The 14,070-nt window shown below is 37.9% G+C and overlaps 2 protein-coding genes across 3 annotated transcripts in view; one reads left to right on the top strand and one right to left on the bottom strand.

Moving 5' to 3' along the window:
* The window catches only part of LOC115967396 (transcription factor bHLH63-like), a 26,413-nt gene extending 23,456 nt beyond the window's left edge, over window positions 1-2,957 (top strand). The window contains exons 2-8 of the mRNA XM_031086483.1: window positions 4-392; window positions 824-1,060; window positions 1,169-1,303; window positions 1,397-1,468; window positions 1,681-1,887; window positions 1,975-2,077; window positions 2,739-2,957. Of these exons, the coding sequence (XP_030942343.1) occupies window positions 4-392; window positions 824-1,060; window positions 1,169-1,303; window positions 1,397-1,468; window positions 1,681-1,887; window positions 1,975-2,077; window positions 2,739-2,776 (1,181 nt within the window). The 3' untranslated portion in view covers window positions 2,777-2,957. The remainder of the gene's footprint in view (window positions 1-3; window positions 393-823; window positions 1,061-1,168; window positions 1,304-1,396; window positions 1,469-1,680; window positions 1,888-1,974; window positions 2,078-2,738) is intronic.
* A 2,927-nt stretch (window positions 2,958-5,884) lies between these two features.
* Window positions 5,885-11,975, bottom strand: LOC115969223 (universal stress protein PHOS32-like). 2 transcript variants are annotated; one of them, XM_031088823.1, is made up of 5 exons: window positions 11,569-11,975; window positions 11,329-11,408; window positions 6,433-6,551; window positions 6,271-6,347; window positions 5,885-6,184 (listed from the first exon to the last, which is right to left on the bottom strand). In XM_031088823.1, exons 1-5 carry the CDS (start codon window positions 11,795-11,797, stop codon window positions 6,162-6,164), a joined length of 528 nt encoding a protein of 175 aa, XP_030944683.1. In that variant the 5' UTR covers window positions 11,798-11,975; the 3' UTR covers window positions 5,885-6,161. The 2 variants fall into 2 exon arrangements, with proteins under 2 accessions (XP_030944683.1, XP_030944682.1); XM_031088822.1 differs by having other exon boundaries at window positions 5,885-6,187; window positions 11,569-11,973.
* Between the last annotated feature and the right edge of the window lie 2,095 nt (window positions 11,976-14,070).

Here is a 14,070-nt window from a genome sequence, read left to right as displayed (position 1 = left end):
GTGGTGGTGGTGGTGGTGGTCTTGTGTTTCAGGGTCACGAGGGTCCTCATCAAGTTCAGAACTTTCAGGGTTTGGTGGGTACTGGTGGTGGTGATTTGGTGCTTGGAGAGGTGGTGAGTCAGTCATTGAAAGTAGTTGACTCAGCTGGCTTGAAAAATAGGTGGGCTGAGTTGGGCAGGCTTGAGTTACCTGACATGGGTTTTGAGTCTTGTGGGTTGGTGAATGGGACCAGTAGTGAGTTTGAGATGACTGCTGGTGCTGTTTCAAGGACTTCAAGTTGCCCACCAAAAGTGGTGGTGGCAGCGGTGGCTGAGCCAAAAGGCAAGGTATCAGTGCCAGTTGGGAAAGAGAGCTCCAAGAAGAGGAAGGCTGATAAAGTGCAAAACAATCAGGTGGGTGTTTTTCATTATCAGGATTTGTGTAAAGTTTTTACCATGGAGACTGTAAAACTATGCCCCCCCCCCCCCACCCCCCCCCCCCCCCCCCCCCCAAAAAAAGATACTTTAATTTTTCAATGCTTTCCCTTCTTTTTGGTACTCATTTATTGTCTATTGATTGTGCAATTTTGCATGGTGTTTAATGAACGATTAATTCCTGGTACTTGATTTCTCTTTGTTTTGAATGAATGCCCTGTTCCACTTGTAGAATATATTTTGGAAAGCACAGTTTGAACTACTCTTTTGACATAAAAAGTTTATGACTTTTGAATGACTTACAAATTAGAGGCTTTTTGACCACTTCATAAGGTTAAGATCTTTAAAGAAACACTGTCTGGCAGGTTTTGCTGAATTTGCTGATGAGGATTTCTTTTGGATATGTGTAGGTTGTTGTGGAAGATGAACCCAAAGACAAGAGGAGCAAATTATGTGCAGAGGACGGGGAATCAAAGATCACAGAGCAAACCAGCGCCAAAAACACCACCGCCGACAACAACAATAGAGAAAGTTCTTCTGATACTTCAAAGGAGAATTCAAAAGCTTCCGAGGTTCAGAAGCCGGATTATATTCATGTCCGAGCACGCCGCGGCCAGGCCACAGACAGCCACAGTCTAGCTGAGAGGGTAAGAAAGAATTTGTGGTATTTTCTTTATTTGGGCATTATTGCAGTCATCCAGAATTTTTCTTCAGCAGTTTGTGTAATTTATGTCATTTATGAATGTGTTATGCAGGTGAGGAGGGAAAAGATCAGTGAGAGAATGAAGTATCTGCAGGATTTAGTACCAGGGTGTAACAAGATCACAGGGAAAGCTGGAATGCTCGATGAAATCATCAATTATGTTCAATCTCTTCAACGACAAGTAGAGGTGGCTTACCTGCTAATTTTCTATGTAATTCTTCATCTATTTTGAAATTTCATTGTATTCTGAAATGGGTCTTCTTGTCATTACAATATGCAGTTCCTGTCCATGAAACTAGCTGCTGTAAATCCAAGGCTCGACTTCAACATTGAAGATTTCTTTGGAAAAGAGGTAAGAAAAATATACATATGTGGAGAATATAAGGCATGTGTGTATTAGCCATCCATTTGGCAATTAAAATTGAGTTGCCTGAAGACTCTTGATTGCTAACTCTACAGAAGGTCAATTTTAAGCAAAATTCATGTTCTTTCGTTCCATTGGGAAACCTTGGTGTCCAGCATTTCCTTATGTTGCTCATTCTCTTTTTACTTCAATATCAACAGATGTTTCCTGCTTGCTCAACAAGTTTTCCAACAATTGGAATGTCATCCGAAATGACTAATCCTGCCTACCTTCAGTTTAATCCAGCACAAGTGGTTGCGTGTTGTGGTTTGGAAAATGGGATAAATTCATCTGATATGGCTCTTCGACGATCCATCAGTGCACCTATGTCGATCCCTGAAACATATATTGACACACCCTGCTTCACTGTAATTGCTTCTAAACTTTGTGCTCCAATGCTGTTCTGTGTCAATTAAATTCATCAATTTCTAAAATATATCAAACTTGCCCTGCAGCAACTACCGCCTTCTTCAACTTGGGATGCCGATTTACAAAACCTGCTCAATCTAGAGTTCCATCAAGGAAGATCAACATCCTTTCCTTCCCAACCATTTACAGGTAGATAGAGCTAGCATGTCACACTTTTTGGTTCCATGTTTCCATCAGTTTAAGGTGAAAATGAAGTAAAGTGGATTTTTTGACCAATGATAGAGACCATATGGTACCCCCCCCCCCCCCCCCCCCCAAAAAAAACTTTAATGATTTTTTCTAAGAAAGTATGGTATCTTTTTTTCATTGAAATCAAGAAAGTTGATAATAAGGATCTCTGTATCTTTTTCTTCCAAAATGATTAAATCCACAGCTTTTTTTCAGTGACCATAATACACCCACGACCTGCTTTGATAGAAAAAGGAAGCCACCAAAGGTGTGGTGCCTTTGACACTATACCACATAATCGCTATCATCATCAAATAATGGCGAATATGCATGAAAGCAAACACTTGCTAAAAGAGTTGCATAAATTGAAATGGGTCTACTCTCTACTTACTATGAGCTAAGTCCATGAATCACATGAACTTGATGCTTTTTGGTTGTTTTAATCACTGCATCAATTGGTGCTTGATATCATCTTCCACTTTCCATGTCTACAAACTCCATCATATAGCCCATTTTCAACAAACCCCAACCCCCCCCCCCCCCCCCCCCCCCCCCCACATCTGCAAATTAAATGAAACATTTGCCAAATGCTGACACTAAAAGCACTACATTGTTTTTACAGGTTCCATTGAAGCTAGCAATCTAAAGATGGAGATGTGAATCGATGTATCCATCATACAATTTCTTGGATGAGTTTACTCCACGTGCCTCTGATCCAGATTCTTTCTTTTTCTTTTTTCTAGTTGAAGTACATAACGTATATATTTGTATGTATACTTGCCTCATAGTATGAATAAGATCAATATCTATTAACCTCAACAATCTTTATTTGTTTCTTTTCTGTCATAATCTCACCATTATGAGATTAAATTGCGTGAGAGGTACTAAGAAAAGTTGATGGTGATAGATGACAGGACCAAGGGTGGGACAAAGACGGAATAAAGTAATAACACTAAGCTAATCTAGTTTACATCCTTTTAATTTCAAACTGTTTTGCTATTACAGTAAACACTAAAGATAACACCCTTGTTTGAGATAAATAAACCTCTCATTCCAATTTCAAGACAAAACAGTACAAAATTAAACAGACCTGCAAGCTGTGATTGGGATGGAAGAACTGCCACAACATATTTGTTAATGTGAAAGGAAAGTGTCTCTGTAATCCAGTGGCACAATTGTCCCTCCATTGGATGAACCTGAGAGACAACTTCAGGCACTCTTGTGAAGGACACACAAGACATGAACCTACTAGTGGACCGACTGGCTTCAATTTTTTGACAGAACAATATGTTGATTGAGACGCTTATAATTATGCAGCAGAATGATGAATAGACTATAATAATTATATCCAGATAGAGAGAGAACAAAAATATCCAATCCTTGCACAACTCATTAGAAAGGTCTCAAAGTCCCTAGGGAACTAGCAGTCTAGCACATTATAATTGAATCACATCATTAACATATCTACTTTTATTTCCAAACTTCTGAGTTTAATGTATGGCAGAACATAAAAGGACTCAAACATCATTGATGTCCTGGCTACAAAGATATATCCCCAATAAAATTTCAATGACATATGGGAATTTATGGCAGTTAGTTTTATATCAAAACTTGATAATGTAATTCTGCTGATTCAGCTATTCTATGGACTTTGGTAATGTAAATCTGCTTGTTTAGCTATTGAGAATGACCCTCATTCATGCAGCAGCTTCTCATTCCCTTTCAGTTACACCATATATATGATGATGAATTCAGCAATGTTAAAGTTATTAACAGCCTATGTCTAAAAATTATTAAAAAAAAAAAAATACATGATCTACAAAAAAGTTGGTTGAAAAGTTTAACAGTACCTAATCCTAACAAGGTTTATTCCAGACAATGATGTTATGCAGCATGAAAATACATCAGTAACTAATTTTTTTGATCACAAAGAAAATGGTAGTCAAGCAGAAAATTTCAGAATCATTTTCAAAGGTTTCCAGCAATTCTCTATCAATTTTCAAAGGTTTCAGGGGTGGAGAGACTTAGTCTTTCTGAAAATCTTTTCTGTTTTTGTACAGATGATCTGTCCTCACACAAATGATCATTCACACCAGGCCAGCAATTCTCTATCAATTTCAAGGAAAACTCAGAAGATTAGCCTATTCTTAAACTTAATCAACAAAATTATGAATGATGAACCTGTACTCCTATGACTTTTCTACATACAAAAAGTTCATATCTTCTCTAACTTATATAGGCATTTTATATCTCCATTTTACTACAAAAGAAACGAGCTTTTCACTTTTCAGTTTTCAGTGTTAGGCTGCAGCAATGATTGGGGGACCACTAAAGGTTTGTACACACCTTCACCGCATCTTCCTGCTATTATAGAGTTAACAAGAACCTCAGCTTTCCTTCATTATCAAGCCAAACGTAACGGTGAAAGGGATGGGCCTGGCCTCATCCTTGGGCAAGATCTTTTTGCTACTCTTTGTCCCTTGAGATGGTGAGAGATGATATTGCTCTTTCCCTTTCTTGGGTCCATTTCAGTTTTTTGTGAAACTTTCACTTCTAATCTTTGAGGTTCTCCTCTCCACCTTTCACTCACATGGTGCAGTTCATACGGAATAAGAAGGCTAAAAAGACAGATTTTATTGGCAGCGTGCAAATGTTCATGCCACTCGTAAAGACTTGTTAGGCACAATTGAGCCCTCAAGTTTGTGTCTTCTTCTAGTAGGAGAATCCTAACAATAATTAATGGAACCTAAGACAAATCTTTCTGTGGTTCAGAAAACAGAAGGGAAAGATAAGAATATTGAGTAGAACTTACCAGTAGTACAGGTAATTTTTTCAATGGTATATTGGGTGGGAGAATAATTCTGTAGTCATTGTGGTAAGGGCAACCCAAAATAGATTTTGTTCCCAGCAAAAGTACCCAGGTCCTACCAAGCCTAAGTACAAGGACTTGTGCTTGGTCCTAGAGATTATTGTCATGCATTGGCCAAGCTCTACTCGAGATAATGTTTGGATGGTACCATAAAAATCTACATACGCAAATGACTTAATTGGTAAAAACAATTAATATTAGGAGATAGGCCAATTATCAAGAGCAGGGCTTGGCCCAAGGGTTAAAGTGGAAAGAATTTTTTAGTTTCAGATATCACAGGCTAAGTATATCATTCTTTTGCATAGTCACACATACCAAGTGGCTGTATATAAGAACATGGAACTGACATATTTTATGGGAAACTAACATGGAAACCAACATGGGCTAAGATCGGAACATACATGATTCCTAAATTCCCGCATCCCAAAGTCCAAGTACAATGATGGAAATGCACGCTAATGGAAGGGGGATGATCAAGTGCCAGTATGTGCTAAATTGGTATGGATAACTGTTAGTAGCAGAATCTACTGAAATCATTGTGATCCATCAATTGAGATGAGGGGACGAGACGATGGGGACAACACAAGCAACACACATGGACAAAATTTATAACTAAAAGACTTGGATTACATGGATAGCCAGATAATGGAAAAAGAGAAAGAAAATAGGTACAAAGCATTTTTGAATTAGAATATTTTGTTAGGTCTATACTTTATACAATAAGTTAGCTCAAAGAGCATTATGTTTTATCTGGGTGGGCATATCGCATATGCATTGGTCTATGTGAGAGAAAAAAGAAGTGAAAACTCTAATGATCATATATCTTCATGCTTGAGAACTTTGGGATGACTTGGATCCTACAAATTTGCTACGCTGTGTACCACATCCATCCCCCCAAATTGCATCCAGACATCAACAGCTAGTTCCATTAAATAAGTTGATACAATATACAAGCAAGCTATGCAGTGTACCACATCCATTACCCCCAAATTGCTATATATAGTGTTCATTCACATCACATAAAATCATAAAATATCTTCCACATACACACCAAAAACAAATATATAAATACAAATAAAACAAAACAAAATAAAACCCAGCAAGTATCTACGTCCAAGCAAGCTATTCTTAGTAGCCCAACATTCAGGACTAACAGCTTACTATATGCCCATTTCACTAGGTCAATGATTCGCCTCCAGCTGCTGCCAATCCAAGATATGAAATCCTTGAGACTGAATACTCATTAATAGGAAATTTATAGGATTTTATTGGTGAGAAATAATACCTTTTCCAGGAACAATTATGACAGGTGCTGATTTACAGTTATGGAAGCAGTACTCGCTCACACTACCCTGCAGCACACTGAAGGTCCAACAACAATGAGAGAGAGAGAGAGAGAGAGAGAGAGAGAGAGAGAGAGGGAGAGAAGGAGGGAGGGAGGATGAACCTTTGAATAATGCCTCTGCCTCTGGTACCCATGACCACGGCTGCAGGCTTCAATTTTTCAGCTTCCTTGCATATTGCCTTACCAGTATCCCCTTCCACGATCCGAGCCTTAGTCCTTACCTATTCCATCAAAACCATTTATAAATGACAATAAAAGAACTCAAAGTAGCAACACTTCACTATATCAATTTTTTTAGTTGTGGCAAATTTATGTATAAAACTAGTTTAAGCTAAATTGGTATTATATTATATTCAGTTGGCTACAGCATATCCCAATAGGTCAAGCTTAGTAATAACTAAAGTTAAGGGGAGTACATGATTGATTGAAAGAATGCTCAAGCAACAAAGAAAATGCTAGGGATGCAAGAGTCTGCCTTTTCTCACGTAAGCATAAATTAGATTCAAACTGAACCACAGAGGCAATTGGATGCAGCTTATCAATGTAGAAATTTATTTTTGGCTGTTTCAATACAAGTTGGAGTCATGCATTGAGGGTTTTAATTGCAAGAGAAAATCCATTCATGTGAACTACTTGTTTGAAGATGAGAAGCAAAGAATGCATGAAGCAATGACATTTTAGCTTGACTCCATGAATCACACTTCAGATGTAAGTGTCATCACATATCAGATTGGGAGAGTGGAGATAAGTGCAATTTAAATTAGACAAAGAATACAGGAGATGAAGGCATTTAGCGACAAATTTAAACTTTCAAGATGACTATAATTTCAAGCTGAATCTCCATGCAATAAGAAGCTTAAGCCAATATAAAAATTCTGAACTTAATTCCCGCCTCCAACCCCCCCCTCTCTCTCTCTCTCTCTCTCTCTCTCTCTCTCACATATTTGGCCCATACTCCACCTTAATAAGTGAGATCCAACACGTGGGGTTTTTAAATTTTTAAATGGGAGGAAGGGTGGAAAACATGATTTGATTCACAGCCACCTACTTTGATACCATGATAAATTACTTATTGTCACAAAAAGCTTAAGTTGATAGGAAATGGAGAATGTAATCATTTAACCATCATTCTAACAAGTGTAGTGAAGAGAATCTAAGTTTTAACATTCAAACAAGTTCTAGATTCTACATCAGAAAATTAACACACTGGAACACTTCAATTTGTAAGTTGTAACTATAGACTATAAACTTTAGCAATGAGTAGCTTGCATTGGGTGTCCCAAACTATTGCAAAAGAGACCAAAAGGGCACATTAGTTGAACCAACAGAACAAGTTTGATGATGCAGGACCTTAATCATACAAAACAAAATCAACCTCAGTTGAGTAAGAAAGATAGCAAGAGGATAGCATCAAAAAATAGAAAGGGGGGGGGGGGGGGGGACAGAGACAGGCTGCTGATTAATAATGGTTTAAAAATCTATGAACATATGGCTTAATCTAGGGGACAATAACACTGCATATTTTCACAGCATTGTCAAGAGGTAAGCCTTTTTAAAAAATTCAAATTTAAAATAAATAAATAAATAACTCAATTATATTAATGACCAAAAAATACAGAAGTATACAAGGAGAATATCATGGGAACAATACATCAACTTCTCAAATTACAATGCTCAAACAAAACTAAAAGAGAAGAACAAGAAACGATTGTAATGCTATAGTCCAATCAAGCAAAGATGAGCAAGGAAACAGTGTCACTGAAATTAATCAAATAAAATATGTGGCAGTCCAATTCCAACAAATAATGTTACACGATTCAAGCTTCCATCTTGGAGATTAGTATAAAACCAGAATATCGGATTTGCTTCCTATACAGATATCTAGAGAGCAAGCAAGTATGATGCAAAGGGAGCTCTCTTCTGAAGAGATCCAGAAGGCTCTTTCCATTAATAGAGACAAAGGTCCTGGCTCAGATAAATTCACAGCATATTTTTTCAAAAAAATCAAGATCTTTAGTAGAAAATGAGATGATTCTTTCTAGTAACTCCCTTTTTAATTCAAAAAAGCTACTTGGAGCAGTAAATACCACTATTCTTACATTGGTTCCTAAAGTTTCTAGCCTTTCTTCTATGGGTGAATTTAGGCCAATCTTGTAGTAACATCATTTATAAGTGCATTAATAAAATCCTTACAAACAGACTCGAGCCTTGCTGAGTCAAATTATCAGCCACGACCAGACAGCATTTATTGCAGGTAGAAACACATCAGAAAATATATTTTATAGCATAGGTAGTTAAGAACTGGTGAAAAGTTACCACAGAAACAAAGAGACCTCAAAGGTGCACAATCAAAGTTGACTTAGTGAAGGCTTATGACTCTGTGGAATGGGAATTTATCCAGTTCTTGGCTTTCCAAGTTTATATATTGATCAGGTTAGAGAGTGCACAACTACTACAAAATTCTCTGTGGCTTTAAATGGTAATTTGGTTGGTTATTTTGGTGGTAAGAAAGGGAAGAGGTAAGGTGACTATTTGTCTATTTATCTTTTTGTCATTGCTATAGAGGTGTTTTCCCAGTTGACGTAAAACCTGTCCAGGAATCCAGAAGTTTCAGATTCCATTCTCAATAAGTTGCAGCTAACTCATTTGAGCAGGGGCGGAGCTACAGCTAAGCTTAGGAGGGCCATGGCCCCTCCAAAATTTTAAAAAACTCATTTATTTTATGTATAGTTATTAAAAAATTTAAATATTTAGCTACAAAAATTAAAGTTGGCTCCCCCAAATATTAAGTTAGTCCAATGATACTCTTAAAAAACAATAGAATTTGTTAATTGGCCTTAGTAGTTATATAGACAAGGTGGTTTCTGTTTCTCAAATTCACTTTTTGTATATGTTTAATAAGACTAGACAACTTTTGTATACTTATTGGAGTTTAAAAGATGATAAATTCCCCTAAAAATATTATCTAGCAAATATACATATGTCAAAGTTGATAGTTCTGTATACAATATATTTATTAATTATGACCAACTCTAGTATCAAAATATTAAGGTTTATATATGTGCATGTGTGTGATGGTTTACCTTGACTCCCCCCTCCAAACAAAAAATCCTAGCTCCACCCTTGCATTTGAGGCTTGCTGATGATCCAAAGTTTTTACAGCTTGTTAAGATGGTCAAATTGAGTTTAAAATATTGTCAGAATTGACTGCAAACACCAAGAAGAGTGAAGTATTTTGTTCTAATGTGGATTCTTAACTGAAACATCGGATTCTGAGCTTACTTAAGTTTGAGCAAGGGCAAGCTTCCAGTTAGATATTTGGGGGTTCCTTTAATCTCTAGTAAACTTAGTTTGCAGGAATGTTAGCCCTTGGTTGACAAGATATTTGCAGGAATCTGCTCCTGCTCCTGGACCACCAAGAAACTGTCCTTTGCTGGCAGAGTTCAGCCATTGAGTTTTGTTCTGTAAAACATTCTAGTCTTTTGGGCTAGTGTGTTAATTCTTCTTAAGAGAGTCGTAAAAGTGATAGCACATAAGTTCAACAGTTTCCTCTGGAATGGAAATGACACTATCACTAAGGTAGCTTGGGCTCAAGTTTGCCCACCAAAATTGAAGGTGGTCTTGGGTTGAAGAGAGTTGAAGAATGGAATAAAGCTGCAATTATGAAGCATATTTGGAATTTGGATCTTTATCAGTGGCATAAGTGAAAGAGAGCTTGTTAAAGTGGAGGATTTTATGGATGGCTAAAATCCCCAAAATTGCTCTTGGGGTTGGAGGAAAGTTATTAAAATGAAACCAGGCAGTTTTTTAAGTTGGAAATTGGGGACGGTTTCTCTTGGATCTTTGGTATGATTGGTGGCACCCTGATGGGATTTTATTTACCCTAGGAAGCACGGGTACGGGTATGACATGGCAACACATCAATTTTTGAAAAATTAGCCCTTTCCTAGGAAGCACAAGTACAGGTGCAACATGGGTGTCACAACCCAAATGAAGTGTCTGTGCTTCCTAGTATTTACCAAATATGGTCCTAGGATTGCATAAGATGCAACAAGCAACATTGAGGACAAAGTTTTAGAGTACTGAAAAAAAAGAGTGGTGCTGGGGTCAGGCTCAATATGATGCATTTGTGGCTGTTCAGTGCAAGCTCGCTCTTGTGGAAGTCAAAGATCAGGATAAACCATTGCGGATGCCATCTAAATTTAGTATTTTCAAAACTTCAAAGACTTGGAATACTATTACAATGAGAAGTGCTGAGGCCAAGTGGGCTAAACTGGTCTGGTTTTGGCTATTTCTAGACATGCTTCCTTGCTTTGGTTAGCAGTGTTAAATTGGCTCTCTACTAAGGAAAACTTGTGCAATGGGCTTTAAAGGGGACAGGGTATGTGTTTTATGCAGAAGATGCTTGGAAGACTAGACGTCACTTGTTCTTTGAATGCTCATTCACCAATAGAGTATGGACATTGGCCATGCAGTTTTGTTTGAATTTCAACCCTCCAACTGATTGAGAAAGATTGGTGGAATGGGGTATTAAGAACTGGAGATGGAAGAGCTTGAGTGCAGTAATTAGCAGGTTAACACGGGGATCCACAATATACCACCTTTGGTTACAAAGAAATAGAATCATCCATGGTGGACAGGTTAACACTGAAGAAGGCTTTGTTCAGATTATCATATTGAAAGCTAAAGCTTGTGTGATTACAAGACTGAGTATCAAGAACACTTTTCTTGATAGAGTGTTGTTCTGTGCTTGGGGAATCCCTCCTTAATCTGTTTTGCATAAAAAGGCTGCTTAGTTTACAGCCTTTGCTTGAGGAGTAATTTGTGCTGGTACTTGTAAGTTGTGTCAAAATGTGTAAACCTTTGGGATTAAGTGTCTTTGTTACAGATGTTCTGTCCTTGATTTGTTTCAATAAAAATTTCTGCTCGCTTATCAAAAAATAAAGTAAATGCAGAAGGAACAAGAAAAAACCAAATGAAAGAAGATGAAATACTTACCATGGCAACCCGAAAAGCCTCAATCGCAAGCTTCTCCATAAGCCGCTCGCTCATCTCATACACTACCTCGTTCTTGACACCTAAACAAACACCAAACCAAACCAAACAAAACCCAGAAATATTAACACCCAACAATTACAATTCCAAAACTAAAACCACAAAAAGAGATTAACTTTCAAGGTTTTCATTTTCAGAAAGAAACAGTTAAAACTATGAAAAAGATTGTGAAATTGAAATAACTTGAAACGGCATGGATGAGATGGACAGTGTCGTCAGTTCTGCAGAGATGAGCGAGGACCCAATCAAAGGCGAATTTGCTCTTGGGTCCATGATCCACGGCTACAAGTATGTCACGGCCTCCCCTTCTCTCTCCTGATTCTTTCCTATGCTCTGACTGTGATGCCAAAGTTGGGACCTTCACGTCTCTCCAGCTATACTCTTCCACCACATCTTCCCTCACAGTCTCCATTGTCAAATAAAAAACTCTCTCAAGTTCTGGTTTCAGAATTCGGGTTGCTTCTTTGTTGTTTTTGCTTTTTGCTTTTTAGCTTTTTGTTTGGTTCAAAATGATGTCTGAGTGTGTAACAGTTCTGTTTTGTTTTTGTGTTTGTGTTTTGTGACATGTGTAGCAGCCGCCAAAGAATTTGCGCGTTGAAAACTTGGAATTGTTTACGTGTTCGGACATGTGTCTATTTAAAGGAAGAAAGGCCAAACTTTTCCAAACAGAAAATTCTAAGTTCTACAATCTTATCTTTCTATCAAAAATGAGAAATGCATGGCCGACGTTGTCGCAAATTTTAAGGCCGTTTGGTAGTGTTTTAACATTTTTTTACTTATATGCATTTCAAAAAAATACAAATATCGTTATTTGAAAAACATTACTAAACAGACCTAAGTGATAAGCTGTTATTGGCCGGTATTGTAAATAAAAAATATAATTTTAATAGAGGTTTCATTTAAGTGTCTTTTGGATATGTGATTTGTTTACTTTTCCAAACAGAAAATTCTAAGTTCTACTAACTTATCTCTCTAAAAAAAAAAGAAATGCATGGCTAACAACGTTATCGTAACAAATTTTAAGTGATAAATTGTTATAGGCCGATATTGTGGGTTAAAAAAAAAAAATTTAATAGTGGTTTTTTATTTAAAATTAGTAATAATTTTTCACTTAAAATTTATTATGAAAATAATATAAAAAATGGTGGATGTAGTATTTTTTATTAAAAATAATGGTCAGTTTTTAAAATTGAAAATGACAAAACCTTTGGGCTGAGCACGATTTAGGTTGGGTTCAAACCTGACCCACACCCCAATTAGATAGAATTGACACAAAATCTCTCTTACTCAAAACCTGCAATAATATCAGTAAGTTTAAACTAATTATAGGCTAAATATAATATTGATCACGTCACAAATCTATTTATATAATGTACCACCAATATACAACTTGCAATAATATCAAAAAGTCTAAACTAATTATAGCTAAATCTATTTCATCGTCTAACGTCATGCTCTATCAAATCCCTCCCCAAAGATTGCTTCTTTGGTGTTGTCGTAAACTAAAAGGTAGAGTTTAATGTAGATAGGGTTTTTTTTTTTTTTTTGGAGAAACTGCATGTGGGGCGCAAATGATTTATGGGCCAGGCCCCTCTACCCAGGGAGAGTCCAAAGGCCCAGGCCGAGGAGGATTATGGCCCAAGTTCAACGAAATAGCCTTTGGGTACCGCCGAGGGTAGTTCAGTCCTCGGCAGACCCACAGTACCTCCAAAGGGAAAGGTAAAAACGGTATAGGACTGGAACATGGAAGAAAGATCTAAAATATCCAGGGAAAGCTGCTGTTATTGCCATTTAATGTTCTGAACCTGACAGAGCCGCATTCTTTGGCTTTTACAACCATCCCCAACGACTTTGAGTATGGACTGATGGGACAAGTATCAATCTTGGAAAGTTTAACCCTACGCGTGAACGAAGGACAGTGGACGCGAGCTAGTATAAAAGGAAGAGTAAGTAATCTATAGAGGGGGTTGGGAAAAATGGCCAGAAACCAGGGCCTCCCAGCCCACCTCCAGGAGAAAGACTCCAGGGGTGTAGGAAAACTTAAGTTCATACGAACACCGCGAAAAACCCACCGCCTATCGAACAAGGCCTAGCCTTCCAAACCCACGCTCTACAAATGATATTGTTAGGGGCCTTTTCACGTGCGAACCCGACACTGTTACGGTCCGTCACGAATCGCGTCCTTACAATTGGCGCCGTCTGTGGGAAAGGCTTGTGTGTTGGTATAGGAAGTGGGTCGATAGAGTTTCTTCGTTATATCTAACCGTCGATTATAGAGTTCTAGTATAAAGTTCTGTTAGGGACTATGTTTCTTGACTAGGGGCTGGGTTGAGGAACTAACTCCCTTAAAGCCAAGGTCCCCTGTAAAGAGTAAACTAGGCACCTGGTAACGTTAACCGTATGGATAAACTCTAGGGGCTTGGCCGAGGAGCTAACTCCCCTAAAGCCAAGATCCCACACAAAGAGAAAACTAGGTTTTGGACAGAACCAAGGCATCGCATGGTCCACGGACCCAAGCCTCAGGGGAAACCAACTACCTGGATGTGGAAAACTAGGTTTTGGATAGAACCAAGGCATTGCATGGTCCTCGGACCCAAGCCTAGGGGAAACCAACTACCTTGGATGTGGAAAACTAGGTTTTGACCAGAACCAAGGCATTGCATTGGTCCACGGACCCAAGCCCAG

Source organism: Quercus lobata, chromosome 11 (assembly GCF_001633185.2).
Source record: "Quercus lobata isolate SW786 chromosome 11, ValleyOak3.0 Primary Assembly, whole genome shotgun sequence".
NCBI lineage: Eukaryota > Viridiplantae > Streptophyta > Magnoliopsida > Fagales > Fagaceae > Quercus > Quercus lobata.
Note: the sequence above shows the minus strand (reverse complement) of the source record. Positions and strands in the feature narration are given on the sequence as shown.

Bases quoted from the DNA above. Each gene is read 5' to 3' on its own strand.
- LOC115969223 (XM_031088822.1), bottom strand. From the start codon at position 11,797: ATGGAGACTGTGAGGGAAGATGTGGTGGAAGAGTATAGCTGGAGAGAC. The intron at 11,409-11,568 runs GTTATTTCAATT...GTGTTTGTTTAG, and splicing joins TCTCATCCATGCCGTTTCAA to GTGTCAAGAACGAGGTAGTG. The intron at 6,188-6,270 runs GTATTATTTCTC...TTGGATTGGCAG, and splicing joins CATAATTGTTCCTGGAAAAG to CAGCTGGAGGCGAATCATTG.